This window comes from Leishmania major, chromosome 35, assembly GCF_000002725.2.
Source record: "Leishmania major strain Friedlin complete genome, chromosome 35".
Taxonomy (NCBI): domain Eukaryota; phylum Euglenozoa; class Kinetoplastea; order Trypanosomatida; family Trypanosomatidae; genus Leishmania; species Leishmania major.
In genome coordinates this window covers 1753052-1777383 of record NC_007284.2, presented here as the reverse complement: position 1 = coordinate 1777383, position 24332 = coordinate 1753052, and the positions used below count along the sequence as shown (strand labels likewise).

Sequence of the window (24332 nt, the reverse complement as noted above, 5' to 3'; positions counted from 1 at the left end):
CCCCATTACATTCTCTCCCTGAGCTCACATTCCACAAGGCCACCATTTTATTTCTTGGCGTTGCCGCCGCTCGTGCCCATGCCGAGGGCGGTCTTGTAGGTGTCGTAGATCCACCACTGCAGACCCGTCAGCGTACCGATCATCAGGATACGAGTTCCGAGACCCTTGCTGCACACATTCATGTAGCCCATCTCCTTCGCGATCTGGCCATACGATTTGCCAGCGTTACTCGCCTTACCGCGAGCAGAGACGAGGGTGTCGGCGGGGTGCGAAACAATGGCGCAGATAACGCCAGCGATGTACCCAGAGGCGAAGGTGATGGAGAGCTGCGTGGCCTTGTTGTACTGCTCCTTCGGCTTCGTGAAGACGTACTGGTAGAACATGCGCACAACCTTCTCAAAGAAGAAGAACTTCGCCATCGTGTACGGGATCTGGCGGCCCCACAGCGGCACCAGTGACTTGTAAGGGAAGCCGGAGGAGGGGTCGGCACGCATGGAGGCCATGGCAGCGAGCATGCCCGTTGGGAAGGTACCCTTCGGCGACGTCTGCACCTTCACCTTAGTCATCTCGAACGGGCACAGGCCCATATCAGCAAAGAACTCCGCAGATGCGGAGCCAGCAAGCCAGATGATGCCCTCGTACTTCTTCGCGTTCTCCTGGCCAGCCATGTTCGCGTAGAGGTCCTTGAAATACTCATAGAGACCGAACTTGAAGGCACCCTGGGCAGAGTAGCCGCAGAGGGTCGGCAGCCAGCCCTTCATCAGGCCGTTGGCACCGATGCCCTCCTCCTTCATGATCAAGCTAATGCCCTGGCCGAGAGACTTGAACCTCTCGGGGCTCACCTGCATGTTACACTTTACGACATCGAGAGGGCAGACGGCGGTGTGGGTAGTGCCGCAGGCGAGGATGCCGCCACCGATGCACTTCATATAGTAAGAGGTGTCATGCGGGTGATCGGGGTTCACGTAGCGCGCGTCCCAAGCCTTGTTTGAAGCGAGCATTGTTACGAGAAATAGGGACTCGGTGAGGAATAAAGGCCGGTTGTATGAGCCGAAGAGGAAAGAGTGTGGCAAGTGGAGGAGCGGTTACGTTAGACAGAAAGCATGAGGTGTGCGAGCTGGCAGTTTGGTGCGTGAGTGTTGTTATGTGAGCGCGTGAAGGGGGGGGGTTGGTGTAGTGGTGGAGCAAGAAAGAAGAGAGGGAGTGAGATAGAGAAAGATGATAAGGGGAAGGAGAGGAGGGTGCCCATGTAACAGTGCGCACAACGCGTCGTCTGCACACTCGGAGCGCTGCTTGTGCGTGTGTGCGCTTGTTTAGATCGACATCACAACGCGCCTGATGGGTTCTGCCTACAAGCATGGACAGCGGTCACTGAAGGGCAAAACAGAAGACTGTATGCCGAGAGCGAGAGAGAACTGCAGTCGTGTGATTACACGGCGCGTGAACATGCTCTTATGCCACAAATGATTCTAGGAGTCAGCCCCCTAGTGAGCCTGAGCCTCAGTGCCTGAGCTCCTGTTTTTTTTTTCGTAGAGAAGAGTGACATCTTTTTCCCCCATCGTTTGCAGAGGACTCTGTTGCCTACAGCACAGGGGATGGCGCGTTTTCCGCTTTGTGACTGCACGCTCTCGTGTGTGTGTCTGTGTGTGTGTGTGTGTGTGTGTGTGTGTGTGTGTGTGTGTGTGTGTGTCTGTGTGTGTGTGCGTGTGTGTGTGTGTGTGTGTGTGTGTGTGTCTGTGTGTGTGTGTGTGTGTGTGTGTGTGTGTGTGTGTGTGTGTGTGTGTGTCTGTGTGTGTGTGTCTGTGTGTGTGTGTGTGTGTGTGTGTGTGTGTGTGTGTGTGTGTGTGTGTGTCTGTGTGTGTGTCTGTGTGTGTGTGTCTGTGTGTGTGTGCGTGTGTGTGTGTGTGTGTGTGTGTGTGTGTGTGTGTCTGTGTGTGAGGGGGGCCACTTGTGCACTGGCTCTGAAAGCTTTTCCCGTAACACACCGCTCCCTCGCTGGTTGAGTGCTGAGATCGCACCCCAAGTCGTCGGGTCAAGGAACGGTGCACTTGAAGAGAACAACTGGTCGCACACCCGAACAGGCGAGAGTAAGAGTGCGTGAGTGTTTGTGCGTGCGTGTGTTCGAAGACGACGAGGGGAAGCAAGTAGAAGGAAGGAGCCGCTGTTCTCGGAAGAACAAGGACAGCAGAAGGGATACCACACACACAAATGTTAACAGCGCGAAGTGAAGCACCGAACGAAAACACGTAAAGCAGCGAAGAGAAGAACTCCGATGTAAGAAGAACAAAACAGAAAGGGGGCGCGCCCGACGCTCCCAAGCACACCGAGAGAGAGGGAGTGAGGGAGTGAGTGAGAGGGGGGGGGGGAGGAAAGGGGCAGGAAGGTGCCGCCACGCGTGGTGAGGACAAGCAGAAAGAAAGAGACACACGCAGCGGTGCCGCGTGGGAGGAGGGGATGGAGGGGCTTCACAGCACAGAAGACGCTACGGCAGAAAAGCACCACGCCACTCAGCTGACAGGTTACCCACACGCACACACATGAATAATGATACCAAAAACAACAAAAAAAAAGACACACGTGAAATCGATGGGAGAGGACCGATGGAAAGGAGAGACAGAGGTAAGAGGAGTATATGTGCTTGTATAGCGTCTCTCACAGCAAGAATATGGTGCGCTAGCGATACCCATCTGAGCGGGGCCGTAGCAGGAGCAGGTGGATGCCTTGGCCGGGATGGGGTGCGATAGCAGCCGTGAGTGTAATGCGCGTCGCAATATTTTACTCTTTTCGTGTTCCGAAAAGTGCTTGTGTGCGTTCGGTGTGGAGAAGCAACGATGGAGAACGCAAGGGTCGGCGCCGCGTCGCCGCATGCAATGGATGCCAGACTCAAGAAAAGATAAACGAGGGCACATCATGACCAGTCTTAACAAGTCACGACATCAGTTGAGAGAAAAAGGTGTGCAATGAGGGCGCTACCGGGAAGTTCTCTGATGCTAGACCTGCTTCACTAAAGTTTGTTTAGGCACCTTCTACTTGCTCGAGGCGTCTTCCCATGACGCAAAGCCCAATACCACAGAGCAGTGCAGAAAACGAAAAAATGGAGAAGGGACCAGTGAATTCACCCACATGTAGTTTGCTTCGTTTCAAGCGTTTCATGACACAAGTCTGTGTCGAACCATGCAGTGCATCTCTTGCACGCAATGCGTCATGAGGAGAGGGCGTCCAGGGACAGATGAACCATAACCGAAAATGGCAGATCGGAATTCGGTGGGCAGAGATGCGCAAAGAACGTGAGGGGGGGGGGGCAGGAAGAGAGAGGCGGGGGAGGGGGGTTCGAAGTAAACAGAGCAAAAAATACCCACCACCACCAGCATGCGCCGGCACATGTCGGAGAGCGCTTGCTTAGCTGGACGTATGTCTAGTATGACACACTCAAGGTGATGGTAAAAAGAAAAACGGGGGAGGGGGGCGTCCGTGCTGTTCGCATAAAAGTGCATGCAAGGAACAGCGGCTGACGCGCATTAGCTGCAAAAGCCTGCTACACACACAAAAAAAAAACAAAGACATCCCATTGTTTGTGTCCTCCTTCGGCGGGCAGTCTACAGCATCACCGCACCCGTGACGGAGGCCGCTGTCATCATTGTGTCTCCCTCAGACAGCTTTGACGACGCCGTGTCTGTGCGCAGAAAGAGGTGCCGAAAATTTTGCATTGGCATTTCGACCCCCACTAGTCGACGCGCTGCCTCATCATGTGCGTTTCCTCCAGCTGCTCAACATCTTCACCAGCGCTGCAAACACTTAGTGGACGCTCGCGCCCATGCCGAGGGCGGTCTTGTAGGTGTCGTAGATCCACCACTGCAGACCCGTCAGCGTACCGATCATCAGGATACGAGTTCCGAGACCCTTGCTGCACACATTCATGTAGCCCATCTCCTTCGCGATCTGGCCATACGATTTGCCAGCGTTACTCGCCTTACCGCGAGCAGAGACGAGGGTGTCGGCGGGGTGCGAAACAATGGCGCAGATAACGCCAGCGATGTACCCAGAGGCGAAGGTGATGGAGAGCTGCGTGGCCTTGTTGTACTGCTCCTTCGGCTTCGTGAAGACGTACTGGTAGAACATGCGCACAACCTTCTCAAAGAAGAAGAACTTCGCCATCGTGTACGGGATCTGGCGGCCCCACAGCGGCACCAGTGACTTGTAAGGGAAGCCGGAGGAGGGGTCGGCACGCATGGAGGCCATGGCAGCGAGCATGCCCGTTGGGAAGGTACCCTTCGGCGACGTCTGCACCTTCACCTTAGTCATCTCGAACGGGCACAGGCCCATATCAGCAAAGAACTCCGCAGATGCGGAGCCAGCAAGCCAGATGATGCCCTCGTACTTCTTCGCGTTCTCCTGGCCAGCCATGTTCGCGTAGAGGTCCTTGAAATACTCATAGAGACCGAACTTGAAGGCACCCTGGGCAGAGTAGCCGCAGAGGGTCGGCAGCCAGCCCTTCATCAGGCCGTTGGCACCGATGCCCTCCTCCTTCATGATCAAGCTAATGCCCTGGCCGAGAGACTTGAACCTCTCGGGGCTCACCTGCATGTTACACTTTACGACATCGAGAGGGCAGACGGCGGTGTGGGTAGTGCCGCAGGCGAGGATGCCGCCACCGATGCACTTCATATAGTAAGAGGTGTCATGCGGGTGATCGGGGTTCACGTAGCGCGCGTCCCACCCTTTCGACTGCGTTGTGATGGCCGAGCGCATTGCAATCTCGGCAGTGTCGTGGAATTGAAAAGCTGCGGTGCCGGGAGACAGAGGATGCATGGTGGTAAGCAGACGCGAATCGGTAGAGGAGAGCTGCTCCTAAACGAAACGCAAGGTCGGGTGGGGGAGGGAGCGAGATCGGTGAGTTTCAGGGGTGCACAAGCCTTGCGCGAGTGATGCCGGGATGCAGAGCCGTGTGTGGGGGTGGGGGTATGCACAAGAATCTGAGATGTGACGGATGACAGATAGGAGAGGGTGTGAGGGAAGACGTGGGGAAGGGTGATACGGAGCGTCGAGAATGCTGAGCAAAAATGAGTCATTAGAGCGGGTGGAAGGGGAGAAGGTGCTTTCATGCGCACTGCGCATCGGCACGCGGACATGTGGGAAAGAGAGAAACGCGAAAGCAGAGATGTGTGAGCGCGCGACCCGTCCACAAAGCCCCAAAGGCGGTGCAAGGAGATGTAGTGTCTGATGAACTCGTAGCCGTGTGCATTGTCTTCGTCACTTCTTGTGCTCCTACGCGCCTCCGGGTGTTTTATTGCAGGCATGCATGGATGATTCAAGCATGAAGACGGGCAACATGGATGCGAGGCGGACAGTCAATAAACGTGTGCCTCTGGTGAAGTAGGCGCCACTCGGAGGACTCCATTTCCAGAATCGTACCGTATGTGGACATGTCAGCGTCTTCGTACTCCTCGACCAGTGACCCCTCAAATCCGTCGGAGCGGAAAAAGCGAACAGTGATGTAGGAGACGACAGCAGTGCCAGCGATGAGGACGACGCTGCTGTAGAAGATGAAGGGTCCGCCCGTCATGGTCATCACGATGAGAAACGCACTGAAGGTGATGGGGACACCAGCCAATACGACGGCGGCAGCTTTGCCGCCAGGAGCCCGGTACGGGCGCTCTAGCAGTGGCTGTGTGAGACGCAGTTTCAAGAAGGAGGAAAGAATGACGATGAGGCGCAACGCATAGAGCACCTGGTCCAGTTGCACCAGCGTTTGAAAGGTCAGACAGAGAGACAGAGCGCACGTGACAGTGGTGTTGACGAGGATGGCGTTCACGGGGGTCCTGTAGGTGTCTGAGTACTTCTCCACCCACTTTGAAAAAAACGATGGAAACGCGTTCAACGTTCCCATGCCCGCCAGCGATCGCGAGGTTGTCGCCAGAAGGGTGGTCATGAGCCCAAGCGTTGAGATAGTGCCGCCGACCATGATAGTCGCTGCCATCGGGGTCCCGCCAACCGCCTCGCCGACCTTCACCCAGAAGCCGTCGCCCCACTGGTCGAAGCTGACGTGGCTCAGCTTCTCGGCCGAGGCACCAGCCAGAATGGGCGGGATGTACGTGGCCAGCGCCGCGGCGATCATGAGGATGAGCGCGCGGATGAAGGTCGGGTTTGGGTTCTGCACCTCCTCAATCACGTTGCCGGCCGAGTCGAAGCCGGAGAAGTTCCACGCAACAACGGGGAAAAACGCCGCCCAGTCGATGCTCTCCGGAATGTACGTAATGCGCTTCCAGTTGAGGCCGTGCGGCAACTGCAGCAAGAAGATTACGAAGAAGGGCAGGATGGTGATAAACATGATGCCGACGCCGAGGACGCCGACAAGCGTGACGCCGACGACGTTGATGACGGCGCATATGCAAAGAAAGATGACCTTCACGAGCGCGCTTCCCAACCAGCCGAGATGAAACAGCGTAGCGCAGTAGTCGGCGAAGACGGCGGGGTACAGGCTGTTGTCGACGGAGTTCAAAAAGGCTGTCCACAACACTGTCATGAGCGTCATCCACGACGGAAAGGCGCAGTTGACCCACATGACCGGTCCGGCATTCGACGGAATAGCACAGGACAGCTCCGCCACGCACAGCGACACAGGAATGCCCCAAACGAACGGGATAAAGCAGAGTAAGAGGATGGACAGCAGCGGGCCGCCAGCCCTGACGGATTCCTCAAGACCGTAGCCACCGCTGATGCTGGCGGTGTAGATGACCCCGAGCAGAGTGAGCGTCGTGAGTACTGCCTTGGGCCGCACCACATTCCCCACGCGTGGACTGCTGAACCGCACGATCGGAGACGCGCTGCGACCATGCGACGACACCAGCGGCGTCCGCTGCATGAGCCTGCGACCCTCCGCGAAGTGAAGATCCGGGGACACAGGAAAACTATTAGCGAGAGTCTCGGAGGAAAACGGAGAGCGATATGAGAAATCCACAAACGAGAACAGCCGAATGAAGCGTTCTACGGTCCCGCTTGCCAAAGGAAAAGGTGGGTAGAAGGCTAGCGCGTATCTGCGTGTCTGCGAAGGAGAGGAAAAGGAGCGGCACGCAATCGTCACACGCCCACATCCGGCGCTCACGAAAGCGCACTTGAACACAAGTCGAGCGAGCCACACTACCTTTCGCTTTTCTTGCGCCCGCTCTTTGTGGCACTGGGGTTGTGTGGCAACCCCCCCCCCCAAAAAAAAAGAGGTGGATACACAAGTGAAAGCGCCCCAGACTCACTATGGAGACAACGAGGAGACGTCAGACGATGAGAAGGGCGTCAGGGAAGTGCTGCCTTCTCGCCTCACTCGGATAAAGCACAAGGGGGGCCACAAAACGCGGAGGCTGAGCGACGGAGGAAGCGCGGCGAGCAAGCGGTGCACAAGTAGGAACAAAAGTGAGCTAGAGACACACACACACACACACACGCTCATACAAACAAAGAACGCAACAGGGCAGAGGAGAGAGCTGTCCACCAAGTCATCGAGCTGGCTCTTCCTTTGTGGTCACCACGCACCGAGGGCTGGTCATCTAAGATGTGTCACCTGATTTAATCACGGTGTATCAGGTCGTCGGGTCGAGTCTTTTTACTCTGTCTTTTGTGTTCTCTAGACACGCGTTACGTTAGAGGGAGGTGACCCTTTTTTTTCTGTATGTGTGTGTGTGTTTGCATGTGTCTGTGCGCTTGCCGCTCTGTACTAAGGGTGAAGTGGGCTGGGGGACAAAGAAGATAACCACGTGCCCATGCCTGCGCTGAGGAGAGACGTGAGAAGAGAACAACAGCAGCGGGACGTGGAAGCGCTGGCACGATTGGTAGGGCATCAAAAACTTTATCGATGCGATTTCTTTTCCGTTTTCCGGCATTTGTCTTGCAAGTCCAGAACGCCAGTCTCCCCAAGAACCTGGAAAGGAACCCTCTGCACAGCCCTGTTGTGGCGAGGGTTGGGGGGCGGGGTGGAGAGAGCAGGCGGGGAGCTTGAGAAACACATGCACCAGGGTCTCTGCACTCGGGAGGAGAGGAAAGCCGAGCTTAACGCAGGGACGAAGACAGCGGCAAACACGCCCGCCTGCGCACTGCGGTGCGTTAGTCCTGCGTATTTTATTTTCGTTTCCAAGAGAGCCTCCAAAGGAAAACAGCCACGGCTGTGCTGACACGCGAGAGAAAGAGAGAGAGATGATGGAGCCAGAGAAACACAGAGACACGGTACAGCACTTGTGCGCATGCGGCTCGTGTGGGCGTGACCAAAATTCAAAGAGAACAACGAGAGACAAGAGAGCACAGCTTCAGCAAGCAACGAAAACAACTCTTCCCCTTCCTACCCACCAATAAACACACAAAAAAAGAGTGTGCCTGTGAGCGTTCTGCACGTCTTTCGCCTTAGCAACGCTCACAGGCGCCACCCTTCTGTTTCGGGAATATGTACTTGTGTGTGTGTGACTCCGTCCGTGCGTGCTTGGAACTGGATAGTATGACCCTAACACTGGTCAGCTCTGTGAAGCGTTACCATAATGCCGCGCATCGTGTACGCATTGCGAGGCATACGAAAAACACAGGGAAGAGGCAGGCGCCAAGAGTTTGCTGAGCGGGAAAGTCAATGAAGCACACCGAGCAAACGCGGAACACAGGCAGGGTAGAGCACAGGGAAGAGGCAAAGACGACGCAGCAGTCCATACCGTTACGCGCACCAAACGGGCGAAAAGCTCAGAGCGCGAAAAACAAGAAAACAATAAGAAAAGCGAGGTGACCAAGAGACCGTTTGATAGCACCACCTACGCACCGAAATGCACAACGAGCGAAAGCAGCAGCAGCAGCGAAAGCAAGCCCCCCTCTCCCCTCCTGTGCAGCGAGGGGGAGAGAGCGTGAACGATAAAAAGTTCAGGCGAGAGGGAACCAACAACAGTACACTGTGTAGATACACCGAACCACAGTGACCTTTTTCGTGTGTTTTGAGTGTCACGCAATGACATACAAATCCATGTTTTCATTTTCGGACTCTCCGCCGCTCAGTCGCCTTCCCGCGCTCTCCTTGACCCGCGCTATCCACTAATCTAGTGCATTTTGGCAGGAGAGAGAAATTTACAAGAGGCACGGGCGGCGCGTGCATGAGACGAAAAGAGGCAGCAACACCACGCCACCATCCACACAGGGATCGCTTCGCACCACCACCAGCGCTTTCACGTGGCTTTCCCTTCGCTTGCGGAGGGTATGAAGATTGCTTGTACACGCAAGGCCTGCTCTTAGTTTGCCCGTGGCTATGAAGGGAAAGGAGCGTGCGGGTGTGCGTCCTCGTGTAGGAGGGCTTCACTCTCGCTTCCAGCGCTCATCTGCGTGTATGCTGGCGTCCTCCGGTGCATGATACAGCTCCCGGACACCATTTTCTCTCCGCTATTCCTCTTGGACCGCGCCGCCTCAACGTCCACGCAGCTGTGCGAATTTTGCTTCCAAGTCGTCCTCCTCGACCTGCTTCTCCTCCGCCTTCTGCGCGGTGAGGTTGGTGTTCTTGATCTGGAGGTTGTCGTTGAGTTGCTCACGAATGTCCAGGCCATGCTCATCCGCGACCTGAGACATGAGGTTGTTCACCTCGTCCTCCGGCGTGGTGACCGCCGTGCTCTGGCCAATAGCACCTTCCATGTAGGCAGACGTGACATCCATCGTCTCGAACTGTTGCTCGAAGGTGTCCATCAGTCTGCTGATCGTGGCGGGGTCCATCGACTGCAGCACCTTGTCCATGCCCTTCACCATCTGGCCCATATTCTTGGTCACCATCTTCATCTTGATAGCCGTGTCGAGCCGGGCCACGACGGCATCCATGCGGGCCGACAGGCGCAGGTGATTGAGCGCCTCGTTCTTCTTGCGAATGCTGTTCTGGGCATAGATGCGGGCACCCTCCATGTTGTTCTTCTCCATTGCTTGCTTGCACTTGTTCATCTCCTGCTTCTGCTCCTTCTCGCAACGGCTAGCATTCTTGAGGAACTGCTTCGCCGTGAACTTCAGCTGGAACTGAATGTCGTAGAGTTTTTCGACAGACATGGTGACGTACTCTGAAGCAGATGCTACTAAAGGGCTGGAAAAAGAGCGAGGAAGGAGCGCGCACGACAAGCAGCGGGTGAGTCGTGAGTGCGCGTGTGAAAATGTGTAAAGGGGGTGGAGAGAGCAAAGGTCGGAGAAACACAAGACAAAGAAGAGCAAGGGTTACCGTGAAATCTACTACTGCATGGGGTGTCGTGGACAAGTGTTCGTGGACGAGAACCGCAGAAATCGGCAAGGGAGCGAGCAAGCAGAGATGAAGAAAAGGTGTGCCGACGACGCGCTCGCGATGCATATATACTTCAACACATGAGGGTGTCTGTGAAGAGGCTAGAAAGAGAAAGCGCGTCGGCGCTGTGCACCAACGGCAACGAAGGAAATGTGGTCGTGGTAAAGTCCAATAGAGCAACGCAGTTGGCCGCCGTGCTGTTTGCCATACCGTCGCCGCATCTTCTTTCTCCTTCTCTGGCCCACCTCGATGCCGCCATCTCACCGTTTGATCACCCCTTGCTAAGCAAGCAGGCTTCCGCGCTTGCGTTTTTTTTTGTTGCTCTGCCTGTATGCAAAGGACGCCGCATCGCCGAGAAAACGCTCTGAGGAAAGGCCGCAAAGGCGGCAGCCACGGTGGCGATTCCGTGATAAATGAGTCGCTCTTATGCGAGTATGTCACATCGAAGGGGGTAAAAAAAAACAGGGAACACAGAGCCGTGCTAACGTCAGCACACACACGTACGCACGTACACGTCACAAGAGAGCACGCGATCTCTTGGGCGGAGGATACAAGGATCGGCAGCAGAAGTACACGGTGGAAGTTGCTGTAAAGCGCTGGGTGGCGGTAAGCTGAGCGACGGCTTACGGGTGTCGGAGAGCCGCACACTGGCACAGGGGGGGGGGAAGGCGGAGGACCAGCAGCACCTACGACACGTAGCAGTCGAAAGAAATCGAGTAGGGTTCCAGAGCCTGTTTTTCGCTGCAGTGTTTCATGATATATGTGGTGCTTCAGCGTTGTAGTCGTGCGTTGTCACCGTTGTCTCCAGAGCGGACGCCTCTTGACCTTTAGCAAGCTCGTCTTCCGTATTCTCGTAGCTCAGGTCAAATTTTGCACACCAGTCTTCGATCTCTTGCACAACTGGATGACGTGGGCCGTAGAAGTGCTGCGAGGCAACGCGGGCATTCAGCAGGTGCCGCTGTGCCGCCGGCTCATTGTCTGTCCAGAGAAGAAAAAGTCCCAGAATGAACTCTGCCCGCACTGTGCTGGGGTGGGCGCTCTGGAAGCGCTTTTGCTGAAGACGGGCGATGCCATGCAGCATCTTGGATGCATCCGCCAAGTTCTCGCGACCGAAAGCGTGCGCCGTGGCGTAGCAAGCTTGCCGCAGCTCCTGCGCCGGCGTGTTCTCGCTGTACCTCAGCTGCACCTGCATATCCTCGCGGCGGGCAACGACGTCCGCCAGCGCTTTCACCAAATGCGCATACCAAATCTCCTTCACAGCGTCGTAGAGCGCCATTGCCCTCTCCATGCTGGCCTTCGCGGCCATCACGTTGCCGAGGTCAAAGTAGCTGAACGTAGTGAGAACGTGCCTCGCCCCGTGCAGGAGAGAGAGGTAGTAGGTTGCTCGGCTAAGCTGCTGCACCGCTGCCTCCAGCTTGCTGTCCGCCGCATAAAGGAGCCCGAATGCTTGGTGCAGGTCGGCCTTCAAGGTGAGCGTGACCTCATCGGGATGCTTCAGCATAATATACTGCGCAAGCGAAAGCATGTCCTCTGCATCCCCATATCGCTTCAGAAACTGCTTTGTGCGGGAAAGGTGAAGATAGGCCGGTATCAACTCTACGTGATTCGGCTTGTAGAACTTCTCTCGCAGTCGCAGCACGAGCACACCCGCCTTCTCGGCCGCCTCAGCGTCCCCGTCCAGCAGAAGCTGTCGACACTCCTCTTGAGCTTTATCGAGGAGGGCCGCGATCGCGCTGCCGATACGCTGTCGATTCGTGGCGCGCACCGTGAGCGCATTGACGCCAGTGATGGGGGTGTTCATGAGCGCGACGAGCTCGTCAAAGCGGGACTCTAGAGTCCCCCAGGTGACGTTGGTGATGTCGTACTGACTCTTCTCGTACGCAGCGGCGGCCAAGGAGCCGCCAGATTTGTTTCTGCCGCATTTGGTGCTACCCCCTGTTGCCGTTGTCGCCGTGTCACCGGGCGTTGCTATAAAGGGGTACGACATTGGCTGCTGAGCTAAGTGAGAAAGGGCAAAGAGAGAGCGAGGGGGACAAAATAAAGCCTTCTCCTGCCTTCTGTGATATTCTTGCCCCCTCCCCCATAACAAGCGCTCGAAACGAAACGCGAGCAGAAAGGCAGCGGCGCAGGAGAGGGAGTGCATGAAGGAAAGCGGTGGAGGGCGATAAAATTTAGCAGTCGATATTCAGCAAGGGGGAACCCGTGCAGCGTTTCACAGGATGCGCGTTTTTACATCATCAAAAATGACGCGATGTGCTGCTGCGCCGAAAGATCTTTCCTGATGACCGGAGGAGATGGGCGAGGGAAATGTTCCACGCTATTCGCTGCCAATAGCACTCACCACTTGTAGCGTGCTACGTGTGTACGTGTGTTGATGCTGCTGATTCCAGCGGCGCCCCTGCGTTCCAGAGCCTCTTTCCATGCCGCTCGTCTTGCCTATCCTCTACGGGTAAGCATAAACAACTCGTGACTGACGGTGCCTTGTGTTTCGACACACCGGAGCTGCGGTGCACACCTTATCAGAGACTTTCGAGAATCAAGCGAAACTGAGTGTCCTACTTTTACCCCGTAAGGAGATGACCACGTTACCTCATCCTAGACCGCTGCACGTGTGTAAACACTGATGACCACCTTTTAGCTGCAAGTGCCCTGTCCATCGCCCGCACTTTTTCTTTGTTTTTTGCTTTGTAAAATCGACACGCGTGCTCGCCTCTCGTTACCCGTCAGATTGATCCTTTCGCATCCCTCATGCTCATTTCCTTAAGAAAAAATACTGCCCTTCGTTACCCTCACAATCCAGGTGGGAGAGGCGGAAATGAAAAATCGAGTGTGCGGGAGAGCAGGTATGAAAGAGGAGGGGGTCAGGATGGGCACAAAGCTGACGCACGCACAAGCACGCGCTCTGCTTCCCTCTTTCTCGCTGCAATCGATGACCTCCACTACTCTTGCCTCCCACACAGGAGCGGCCGCGCACCTGCGAAGGGATGCAAGGCGCAGCAACAAAAAGAGGAGCTGGGCAACGCCCCAGCCTACAATAAAAAAAAACGTGCAAAAGAAAAGACACAGGAAGTGGATAGTGAGACCCGCACACGCACGTGATGGACACCTGTTCATGGAGAGTGAGCGCTCAGCGATCCAAACAGGCGCGCGCTCAAGAGAGTTGGGAGGAGGGGGGGGGGGGGAAGTCGCTGTAGAACGATAGAGCGCAGCATTAGCCATTAGTAATTACAGAGCTAATAGAAAAAAGACATATTCTTATTTAAGAAGCCCTGCTCCCTCCTGTCCGTGGTGCTCTTCTTCGTGCACCTTTCGACTGGTCACAGAAAGCAAAACGAAACTGAAAAAGTAAGGGGTTAGACCTTATGACACAACAAGCCGAAACATGCACGACACACACGACACACACACACACTCCAAAGCTGCTCACCGCCTCAATACTTTCCCAGCTACGCATCCCTCAAGCGCCTAAACTGCCTAGTCGCTGTCGCTGCCGAGCTTGACGCTCTGGTTTCTCGTGTTGAGCGAAGGAGTACTGAGACCAATCTGCGGGGCGCCACCACGACCACCACGGAAGCCGCCGCGGTCACCGCCTCGACCGCCACGGAAACCTCCGCGATCACCACCGCGGAAGCCGCCACGGTCACCACCGCGGAAGCCGCCGCCATCACCGCCTCGACCGCCACGGAAACCTCCGCGATCACCACCGCGGAAGCCGCCACGGTCACCACCGCGGAAGCCGCCACGGTCACCACCGCGGAAGCCGCCACGGTCGCCACCGCGGAAGCCGCCACGGTCGCCACCGCGGAAGCCGCCGCCATCACCGCCTCGACCGCCACGGAAACCTCCGCGATCACCACCGCGGAAGCCGCCACGGTCACCACCGCGGAAGCCGCCACGGTCGCCACCGCGACCACCGCGGCCGCCATAGCTTCCATTGCTCGACTGGGCTTCGGTGCGGCTGACCTGACGCATCGGCTGGTCCTCCTCATCGTCTTCCTCCGCCATGTGACGCTTCTGCACGGGTTGCCGCTCCTCTTCGTCGTCGCTGTCGCTGTCGGCGATGGGGGCCTGCTTTGGCGAAGGCCTCGGAGAAGGGCGCTTCGTCGCCGGCTTCTTCGGAGCATCCTCCTCGTCAGAGCTCGAGTCTGCCACAGGCTTCTTGGCCACCGGCTTGCGAACAGGCTCGTCGTCATCGCTGTCGCTGTCGGCGACAGGGGCCTTCTTGGGGGCCTGCTTCGGCGAAGGCTTCGGAGAAGGGCGCTTCGTCGCCGGCTTCTTCGGAGCATCCTCCTCGTCAGAGCTCGAGTCTGCCACAGGCTTCTTGGCCACCGGCTTGCGCACGGGAACGTCGTCATCGCTGTCGCTGTCGGCGACAGGGGCCTTCTTGGGGGCCTGCTTCGGCGAAGGCTTCGGAGAAGGGCGCTTCGTCGCCGGCTTCTTCGGAGCATCCTCCTCGTCAGAGCTCGAGTCTGCCACAGGCTTCTTGGCCACCGGCTTGCGCACGGGAACGTCGTCATCGCTGTCGCTGTCGGCGACAGGGGCCTTCTTGGTGGCCTGCTTCGGCGAAGGCCTCGGAGAGGGGCGCTTCGTCGCCGGCTTCTTCGGAGCATCCTCCTCGTCAGAGCTCGAGTCTGCCACAGGCTTCTTGGCCACCGGCTTGCGCACGGGAACGTCGTCATCGCTGTCGCTGTCGGCGACAGGGGCCTTCTTGGGGGCCATCTTCGGCGACGCCTTCTTGGCCACCGGCTTGCGAACAGGCTCGTCGTCGGAGCTGTCAGAGTCGGCGGCAGCCACTAGCTCCTTTGAGGCGGCGGTGAGGGCGGAGGTGCCGATCTTGCGGGAGTGCGTGACAGCCTTCGGATTGGCCTCCTCCAGCGCTTGCGCGGCGCTGGTGTACCTGGAGTCCTTCAGGTAAAGGTAGATGTGCGCCTCGAGCTCATCCTTTGGGAGACGGAGGGACATGATGAAGGCCGTGGATAGAAAGGTAGAAGAGAGACAAGACAAAGAGGGAGTCGATGTGACGATATCAAGTGTGCTAGGTGGGAGAGTGATGCTCGGCCACGGGTGAGGCGGTAGCTTTCTTCGTTTTAAGCTACTTACGGCGTTCGTATTATGCGTATCGGCAGAACTGTCATTGTTGCGGACATGAGGGATTGTGTGCAGATGAGGCCAGCAAGCCGAGCAACAGGGTGAGGACAGAAGAACGCGTTTAGGTCAAATGTGTAGGTGGGGGCGTGCAGGACGATGAAGTGAGCGCTTGGAGGGAGGGAGAACAAAATGCATGTCACTGTCACAAAGCCGTCAGAAAAAGATGCGATGGCTTTGACGGTTGCGAGCACAAGCGTGCTAAAGGGGTGAGGGCGAGAAGTCGCGCAGTACGGCGCCGACGCAGTGGTCCAGATGCACTGATTCCATTCACATCGATGACACGCCCTTTCGTTGTTGTTCCAGTGAGACGAGTACGCTCTATCACATTCATCTGTGCATGCGTGCCAGAAAAGAGGGAAGAGTTAGAGTATGAAAGGATGCCACGTTTTCAGCGTCGCTGGCTTGCACACGGCAACCGATCCGTCAAGGAAGTGGGAGCAGGCTGCGTGAGGCGCTGAGCACCCTTCACCTCAACTTCTCCTTTGTGAATGCACGCAGAAGCGACGCGGCACAACGAGGAGCTGCTGTGGTGCGTGCACGCGGCCTACCACTGACATGAGACGACACAGCACAGATGGGGAGACGAGCAAAGGTCAGTACTTAGTGCCGCCCCTTCTGGACTCGCCAGTCAAACCGTGAGTGTTTCAGCTTGCGCTCGCTGCGCGACGAGGAGACGCCGCGCTTTACGGGGTGGGGCGTGCGAGCGCGGTTAAAGATGGTCTCCTCTGGTCTGCCGACGTAGTACGGCTTATTTGTTGTCCCGCACGTCTCGCAGGACTCGCCCTGGTACACGCGCTGCGTCGTCTTGGTCACCCACACCTCGTCCGAGAACCAGCTGTGCTGGCACACTTTGCACCTGAACTTGCCCGTGCGCTTCGCAAGAGGCGGGGGCGTGAACATGATGTGCCGCGGCCGCAGCTGGAGAAGCAAGGAAAGGCGCAGCATGGTCGTGTGCTAACCATGTTCAAGGGCAAGAAGGTAAACGAGTCCTTCTCAGGCAACATGTATCGCGCGAGCGCGCCTGTGCTTGCGAGTGTGTACCTGTGCGTGCATGTTGGTGCAGTCGACGAAGAAGAAGAGCGACGCCGCAAAATAAACACAAACAAGAAGCGGCAGCAACAAGGGGGAGGAGGGTGGAGGCGGACCGGTGCACCTGGAGAGGGAGAGAGAGGAGGCGAGAATAAGAGATAGCGTGTAGGCTACCACGACAGTAGGACGCATGTGACCAGAAGCTCTTGACCCTCCCCTCGTGCATGCAGTAACGGCGCGGACAGGTGAACTAGAAGTACAACCCTGCAGGACGCTTCGGTTTCTCCACACGCGTGGTCGAGTGCAAAGAATCCAGCACCATTTCTGACCCTCTTTCTCTACCTCGCTCGACCATCAGACGCGCAGTCTTAACTCGTTTCCATCTGCGGACGCATTATGGCTTATGAAGACGCGCATCAAACCCACAGCAGACTCGCAACGAAGTAAAAGAGAAAACAGCTCATCATGCCCAGGCTCGCCAGAGAGGCGGGCATGATGGGCTTTAGGTATGTCACAGACGTGCAAGGCAAGGCGTGAATTCGGGAATGCACCATCAGCGGCCACACGCAAGCCTGTTCTATAACGGTTCATTCATGTCTATGTGAAAATGCACATGGGTGTACGCTGTTGCCGCTTCTCGGGCGGACGAGGAGGAGCGAAAACGTTCCCTCGTCTCCAAGGTAGCCGCCGCTTGTTGTGGTCGTGGCGTTTGTTTTGGGCAACCCCATGACGCGCCAGCCGTGCAGGCGCGCGCGTACTTGGTGGGCGTGCGCGGAAACGAGAGCTGGTAGAGCCCCACCGCGCCATGGTGGAAAGCAAACGTGGGCGCAGGGTGTGCTTTGCTGCGCCTGCGCCGTGCGGTGAGCCTACTTGCAACGACTACTGTGTGCGTGCCGCCACAGCACACCTTGACAAAGAGCCCTCACGTGCAGAGGAGCGCCGCCTCCACGCTCTCGGCAAGCCACGCAAAACCTTGTATCTTCGCAATGTGATGAACTGCCCGGAGCTCGCCCTCTACCGGCGCGGCCTTGCCGACGAGCGCGCCACAGCACCTTTCGGCCACGTAGGTTGTTGTCATCTCACGACACTTTGTGCACACGAAGTCCTGCTGGTTGTAAACTCGCAGCAGCTGACTCACATGACGGACCAGCGTTCCTTCCATGGAAGCTGCCGCAATGGGCGCCGCACACGCTGTGCACGTAAATGGCGACGTCACCGACTTCCGCCTCACAAGCAAGTCGATCAAGATGTGTGAGTTGCAGAAGCTGCAGGTGACGGACTGAAGGCGGTGCGCCAGAAACGGATCGGCCTGAAACTGCGACTGGGCGGAGAAGGGGCTGATGCCGCAGAGACGCATGCAGTTGTTGCGTACCTTGCCGACGGCGCCGTTGCACGGGATCAGCTCCAGCACGCGACACACACACTTCGCGTACTCGAGTGCAACGGCGCCGCTGGACCACAGCGTCAGCTCGCCGCGCTCGTGGGCCGCGTGCTCCTCCTCGGTGTACAAGTCGCGCGTGTCCGTCACGCGCTGCACCTCGTCCATGATCTCTGTCTGCAGGTCACCCTCAAAGAGCTTCTGCGAGTCCTGCAGCAAGCGCCGCGTCAGGTGTTCGTGTCGCGTGGCGAGCGTGACCGTGTGATCGGCCACCGTGCCGCAGTAGACATGGCGTGTTGACGCGTTCAGCTGGTAGAGAGTCTCGACAACGCGCTTCGCAAAAGTGCTGCGGACACGGCTGGGAAGTCGGCTAGCCATCGTGAGCTGATGAGCTACGTGCAGATCCGATCGTGTCGGCTCCTCGCCATCCTTGAGCTTGATGGCGTCCTCGGTGATGAACAGGCCAGCGTAGTCGCAAGGGTCAAGCACAACGTATGGACACCAGTAGCGCAATGGCTGCAGTGAGAGTAGCAGTAGCATCGGCTGGTCTTGCAGCGATGCTGTCATAAAGCGTGCGAAGCTCACCGCCTCTTGCAGCGAGTACTTGGAGGTGAGGACGGTGACGGAACTGCCGTCCACCTTTACGGCGCGGCCGCCGAGCTTGGCGAGGCGGAGCAGGATGCCCGTGAGGGCACGGTGCGCGAGGCTACTGAGAAGCTCCACCAAGCGCGGCTCGTAGCAGGACGACGCCGGGTCGCGCAGCCACCGCGCCACGTTGTTCAGGAGTGTGTCAGCAAGGATGTTCTCCATGGCCTGCCCCAGCAAGTCGGCCACCAGATCACGCAGGATATTGAAGTGCGTGGATACGCCACGGTCAGACAGCACCCGCGCGTTCGGGTCATCGCCCTCCTCAATCGCCTGTGAGAAGAGCAGGGCGACGACGTCCAGGCGCGAAAGGCTGAATTCGACGCACCACGAAGTATAGCCGCCGGTCATGCACACCTCACGTGGACGCTCCTCCACGGTGTCAAAAGTGATGAGAGGGTCGCTGCTGCACCACAGCACGTGATGGCGCCGGTGCAGGGCACGACTGTACAGCACATCCAGCACATGCACGCAGCTGTCCTGGGCAATGTTGCAAAGCGGGATGCCGGAGACACGGCTCAGCGCCAGACGCTCCTCTACCCACAACAGCGAAGCGAAGAAGCGCTCGAACAGCCGCCGCGCCAGCAGGCGTGTCCAGCGGAACGGGTCGCTCAGCAGCCGCTCATCCTCCGCAGCGCCGAGGACACGCAGGTACGGCAGTCCCACAGGCAACGCGCGCTGATGCAGGAGTGTCGACGTGGGCTGGCAGCTCTGAAGCACAGCGAGAAGAGGCGCCTTGGTGCTTTCCAAAGCGGCGCTCAGGTGCTGATGAACCTGCCGCCACGCCGCCCGCTGATCCACCGCCACCGCGGATGTGACCTGAATCGGCTCCGGCGTGCTCGTGTGCAGCCGCTTCGCGCTCTCCGCGCAAATGCTGCCCCAGTTGATCACGGGTTTCGCCGCTTCAGCTGGTTGAATAAAGACAACGAAGGCAGTATTCGTCTGCGGATAAACCGTAGCGATCAAACCGCGCTGCTCCGTCACCGCGTGGAAGACGAACACGGCACGGTCCGCGGCGCCACAGCTGAGATAATTCGTGTACGTGTGCATGTTCATCTCATCTATGCCAAAGAGCTCACGCTTCGACGGTGGGCGACGACGCGCGTTGCGCAGGTGTCGCGCCGAGTCGACGGAGACGCAGCAACCGAGTTGCTCCACGAACGCGTCCACGCGCGTGCGATGCTCCTCGTAGATCTGGCGGACACCCTCCATCACGTGCAGCGCGTTGAGGCACTGCTCCCCCTCCTCGCCAGGCGGAACATTGACCTGGTAGAGGCGACCTGCTGCTGCACGCCGCGGCAGCACCCGCCCGCTGACCTCAGTGGCGTCGAACGCCTCCAGCCGCAGCGCGGGGTCCGCGTCGAGAAGGACGGTGCGACGCACCTGAACGCGAAAGGAGTACAGGCTGTGCTCCAGCGCCGCAAGCACCTGCACAGTTCCGGGGCTCTCCTCATTATCGCGCACCTCGAGCACGTTCCAGACGGTCGCCAGCGCGCGTGACTTTAGATCGATGAAGGGGCTGCTCATGCCAGCGGCATCGGGCACCGTCGCTAGCCCGAGAGCCGCTGCGTCACTGTTCTCGCCGCCCAGAGCGACCTCGCTCAGGCCGTTCTCGAGTGCCAGCTCCCTGCGCAGGCGAGCTCGTTGCAGCCACGTGTCCTTGCGCTGCGCCAGCCACCGCTTCGCACCACGGTCAGCGAAAAAGTCTGCGTCGAGCGCGTTCGCGCTCTTTGGCGCAAAGTAGCGCTGCTTCACATCGTGTGCCAGCGCATCCAGCTCAGCATCCGCCTCGCGTTGTAGCCGCTCCATGTCGTCCTCCGACTCCCCCTCACAATCCGCGTTGTCTTCGTCCCAGTCCGCTTCAGCGTCCGCCCCCGCGGCACATCGTCGTTCACCAGCACGGGCCGCACCGGCCTTCTGTGTCTTGGGCGCGTGACGTACGGTGCTGCTGCCTGCACCGTCCACGATGTCCTCCAAGTCCTGCAGCTCTCCCTCTACAGCGCCTGCACCGCCCCCGTGCTTCAGCACGACCACGTCTTCGTCCTCGTCCACTCTGACAGCAGCGGCGGCGGCGGCTGCCGCCGACACGCCAGCCAGTGTCTCGTTCTTGACTTGCGCCTTTGATAGCATGCCGAGAAGTGAGACTTGACGGTAGCGGGAGTTGCGGTGACGAATGCGCTTCTCCAGCCAGTCCGGGTGCTCCACGCGCGGCACTGGGTTCGGCAGCGACTGCAGCGCCGCCGGAATAGACACGATCTTCTGCACACAGGCGCTGAAGCGTGCGGTGTAGTAGTCCCAGTCCAGCAGCGTCTTCAAATTCAGCTCGGACGGAACCGTCGCGTCGGCGGTCCACTTGCGCAGAAAATGCGTGCGAACTGCCGGGTCCGCGCGGAATATCGTGACGGGAATGGCCCGCTCCGTGACGGGGCGGCCGGTCGGCATGCGTGAGATGATGAAGTGGCACGCCAGGCCCTTATCTTTCACCATTTGCGGTCCCAGGAACTCGGCAATGCGCCGTGCCGTCGTAATGGCCAGCGACTTCTGCGATTCGGGGTACTCGGCGAGGCGCCGAGTCATGTTGCTGCTCTCCGTAATCTTCTCCAGGATCTCCTCGGTATCGTAGCCTTCGCCTTGGGACTCAAGCATGTCAAGTGCGGCATCGGCCACGACAGCCGCCGAGGCGTACGCGTCAGCGAGCGTGCTGCCGTCGAGGAAGCGGCGGAACACCTGTGACTGGAAGTCCTTGACAAGCATCAGCTCTCCGCGACGCTTCAGCTCAAACCCCTTGAGCTCGGCCAAGCTGCCGTCCGGGTTGAAGACGGCGTAGCGCTTCTTGATGCTTTTGCCTTCCTCGCGACTAGCAGGCAGCAACATGGCGAGGTACGGGCCGTCCACTTCAAAGTAGATCGAGCACTCGCTGTGCGTCTTGTACACGCCCGTGCTGACAAGGTCCTGGTACTGGTGATTCGAGTACCGATCGTGCACCATTTTGTTCAGCACGACGCACGGGTACGATATGGATATCTTCGGCTTGGACGGGTTTGTCGTGGTCAACGTGAAGTTCTCGGGAAACGTGTTGGGAAGACAGCACCAGATGCCATCCGTGTCGAGCTCGAGCGTCACACCGATCTGCTGGACAAGCGAGCGGGCCATCTGAATCAGCGTCGCGCCGAGATAGGTGACGATGCCCGCCATTTCCATACTCGACCACCGCGAGCCTTTCCGCATCACGTAGCCGTAAAACGAGTTGAGGATGCACTTGTGCGCCAGCTGCAGCGATTCCATCTGCACGCAGCGACTCTGGCACACCTTGCGCTCGTCCGAGTCCTTCGCAGCGTCCAGTCTCTTCTTCCATGTCTTCAGTGCTGCCTTGTATTCGTAGCGGCGGTCGCGAAAGAGGCGGACCGTGTCGACGTAGAAGGAGTTCTCGCGCTGGCACACCACGTTGGACCGCATCACTTCGCGCGTCTCGTGAATCTTGCCGTAGGCCTTTCGGCTATATTCGCTGAGCCGCCGCTTCAGCATGTTGAACTGCGTGTTCTCGTTGAGCTTGTGGTACGCCTTTGGGCCGTCGTCGGCGTCGTCGTCCGAGTCGGAGGTGCCGCCGCCGCCGGCGCGATCGGCACCGAGCTCGCGCTGGAGAAGCGCGTCGGCAGCCTCGCGCTGCTGCTGCCGCGACTCCTGTCGGTATCCGGCACCGCCGGCACCCTTGAGACTGCTCTGGTTCTTTTTCCAGTCGTCTTTCCGCTCGTACGAAGTGCCCTCCAGTACATTGCCCTTTCGGTTGCCGTACACCTTTTTCTGCACGGCCGCGAGGTTTGCCTGCTCAATCACGCCGGCAGCGAAGGACTCGTTCTCGAGCTGGGCCTTGACCCGCTGAAACTCGTAGCGGCCGGCGGTGAAGAGCTCGGCCCTCCACTTCCACGACATGACACGCTTGCACTGCGCCTCATTGTTCGGGGAGTTGAAGCAGCATCCAGCGCACACGTCTGGCCGCGCAATGGCGTACGGTTGCAGGCGGTTTGTGAGGATGATGTTCGGGTACATGGCACCGACGTCGAGGTGGTAGATGAAAGGCTTCTCTTGCTGGTGCGGCCGGTCGCGCAGGTTCGTTAGCTTGGCGAGGACGGCCGCCCTTACCTCTTCCAGATTCGTTACCTCCTCTACCTTGACACCGTTTTCCACCTCGAGGGTGAAGCGGAGTGCTTCGTCGACGTCGTCCATGAGACTCTGGTAGGTATCAGGATTCATGTCGAACGTCATCGGGATATCGGAGCGGTACACGCCGCTGCGCAGCGCTTCGACACGGCCGCCAATGTAGGTCTCCGTGTCAATTAGGTGGCCCTCGTAGAAACGCTCCCGCTCTATTTCCTTCTTGTTCGGAAACACCACGTTGTTCGCCTCTGCCTGCACCATCAGCAGCGACTCGCACAAGCCGCCTGAGCCCTTGCGCAGCACGTCGTCTGGTGGCATCGGAATAATCGTGGCGAGGGAAAAGATGAAGGGGTGCACGTACTTCTGATAGAGGTACCACGTCGACACAGCGTCCGACACCGAGTACGAGGCCATGCGCTGCGGCTGCGACTGCGCGAGAGGGAGCATGTCTTCGGGGTCCACCTCGATAGGCTCGTAGCCGAGTTTGTACTTCGTGACCGCCTTCAAGCCTTGACTGCCCTGCGGTAAGTACGAGTCCCGCTTCACCCAGTAGAAGCAATCGAGGTGAGGGATCTGCTTGTTCAGGAAGGCGCCGTCGGCCATCTGCGTGAAGCCGATCTCATTGCGCATATTCATGCCGTGGTACAGGGCACGGGCGTGGATGAAGGGGAAGTCGAAATAGTCGCCGTTGTATGTGACGTAGACGTTCGGCTTGTACTTGCGCATCTCATCGAAGAAGCGTCGCAGTGTCGCTGCCTCGTTCTCCTCGTTGAAGGTATCGAAGAAGCCCTCGTACTCGGGCTTTGGGGTATACTCGAACGGCGCAATGTCCTCCGTCACGATCTCGCGGTTGATGATCAGGTAGCCGCGACCGTCCAGCATGTAGGATATCATGTACACCTCATCCACCTCCGGCTGCGGAAAGCGCAGAGGAGCCTTTGTCGTTTCAATATCGAAGGCGATGACGCGTGGCATGGCCGGCGCGTAGCGGCTGTCATCGCACCGCTGCACACGCGCACCTCCCTCCGTGACCGTCACGTCGTACCAGAGACCACAGTACACCTTCATGTCGATGGCGACGCGCATGTGGTACTTAACATCGTACTCGCGTATGTCCTGCACCCAGTCCATCCACCGACCGCTACCGGCTGCGCTGTAAAGGGGATCCTCAGCGAACGTTTTGGCCATGGCGTCACCGAGCGAGCCGCTGAACTGGCTCCGCAGCGGGTTCTCGGAACCGAGGGAGGCGTTGAGCTTGACGGTCTTTTCCAGTCGCCCGCGCACCGTCGTGAGGTCCTGCACATTGCGGAAGACCACCTTGAGGTAGACGCGCTTCTTACCACTCAGGTGGTTCACGAGATCGAGATCTTCCTTCTCCACGGCGACAATTTCGCTGATGATCTGCTGGCCAAAGGTGGACATGAGGCCGAGCTCCACCTCGCGCTCGTGACCCTCGACGGCCTGCACGAGGATGTACGGGTCGTAGTGGAGGTGCACGTAGAAGGTGTCGCCGGCGAGGTCCTGGAAGAGCAGCACGAGCACCGCCCGCTGTGCCCCCTCGCCGGTGAAAGCGTCCTCCTCTTCTTGCAGCACCTCGGTGGTGGGGTGGTAGTTAAACAGCCACCCCACCCTCGTCCCGCTCTCCAGCCGCGTCGACATGCTCGCGTCGGCGTCTTAGAAAGAGGCCGCAAGAGGGTAAAGAGCGAGAAAAGA

At 58.3% G+C, this 24332-nt stretch overlaps 8 protein-coding genes across 8 annotated transcripts; all 8 read right to left on the bottom strand.

Annotated features, from left to right (window-relative positions):
- Positions 1-47: 47 nt before the first annotated feature.
- LMJF_35_4430 (putative mitochondrial phosphate transporter) lies at positions 48-1001 on the bottom strand (the record flags this gene model as incomplete). The annotated part of the gene is made up of 1 exon (XM_003722792.1): positions 48-1001. One exon carries the CDS (start codon positions 999-1001, stop codon positions 48-50), a length of 954 nt encoding a protein of 317 aa, XP_003722840.1.
- A 2794-nt stretch (positions 1002-3795) lies between these two features.
- LMJF_35_4420 (putative mitochondrial phosphate transporter) lies at positions 3796-4809 on the bottom strand (the record flags this gene model as incomplete). The annotated part of the gene is made up of 1 exon (XM_003722791.1): positions 3796-4809. One exon carries the CDS (start codon positions 4807-4809, stop codon positions 3796-3798), a length of 1014 nt encoding a protein of 337 aa, XP_003722839.1.
- Positions 4810-5308: 499 nt separating this feature from the next.
- AAT11 (putative amino acid permease) lies at positions 5309-6862 on the bottom strand (the record flags this gene model as incomplete). Its single annotated transcript, XM_003722790.1, has 1 exon — positions 5309-6862. The coding sequence occupies one exon, from the start codon at positions 6860-6862 to the stop codon at positions 5309-5311; it is 1554 nt and encodes a 517-aa protein (XP_003722838.1).
- Positions 6863-9417: 2555 nt separating this feature from the next.
- LMJF_35_4400 (conserved hypothetical protein) lies at positions 9418-10038 on the bottom strand (the record flags this gene model as incomplete). The annotated part of the gene is made up of 1 exon (XM_003722789.1): positions 9418-10038. One exon carries the CDS (start codon positions 10036-10038, stop codon positions 9418-9420), a length of 621 nt encoding a protein of 206 aa, XP_003722837.1.
- Positions 10039-11015: 977 nt separating this feature from the next.
- Positions 11016-12251, bottom strand: LMJF_35_4390 (conserved hypothetical protein; the record flags this gene model as incomplete). Its single annotated transcript, XM_003722788.1, has 1 exon — positions 11016-12251. The coding sequence occupies one exon, from the start codon at positions 12249-12251 to the stop codon at positions 11016-11018; it is 1236 nt and encodes a 411-aa protein (XP_003722836.1).
- A 1487-nt stretch (positions 12252-13738) lies between these two features.
- LMJF_35_4380 (conserved hypothetical protein) lies at positions 13739-15226 on the bottom strand (the record flags this gene model as incomplete). Its single annotated transcript, XM_003722787.1, has 1 exon — positions 13739-15226. The coding sequence occupies one exon, from the start codon at positions 15224-15226 to the stop codon at positions 13739-13741; it is 1488 nt and encodes a 495-aa protein (XP_003722835.1).
- A 786-nt stretch (positions 15227-16012) lies between these two features.
- Positions 16013-16357, bottom strand: LMJF_35_4370 (conserved hypothetical protein; the record flags this gene model as incomplete). Its single annotated transcript, XM_003722786.1, has 1 exon — positions 16013-16357. The coding sequence occupies one exon, from the start codon at positions 16355-16357 to the stop codon at positions 16013-16015; it is 345 nt and encodes a 114-aa protein (XP_003722834.1).
- A 1006-nt stretch (positions 16358-17363) lies between these two features.
- On the bottom strand, positions 17364-24278 carry LMJF_35_4360 (putative DNA polymerase epsilon catalytic subunit; the record flags this gene model as incomplete). The annotated part of the gene is made up of 1 exon (XM_003722785.1): positions 17364-24278. The coding sequence occupies one exon, from the start codon at positions 24276-24278 to the stop codon at positions 17364-17366; it is 6915 nt and encodes a 2304-aa protein (XP_003722833.1).
- Between the last annotated feature and the right edge of the window lie 54 nt (positions 24279-24332).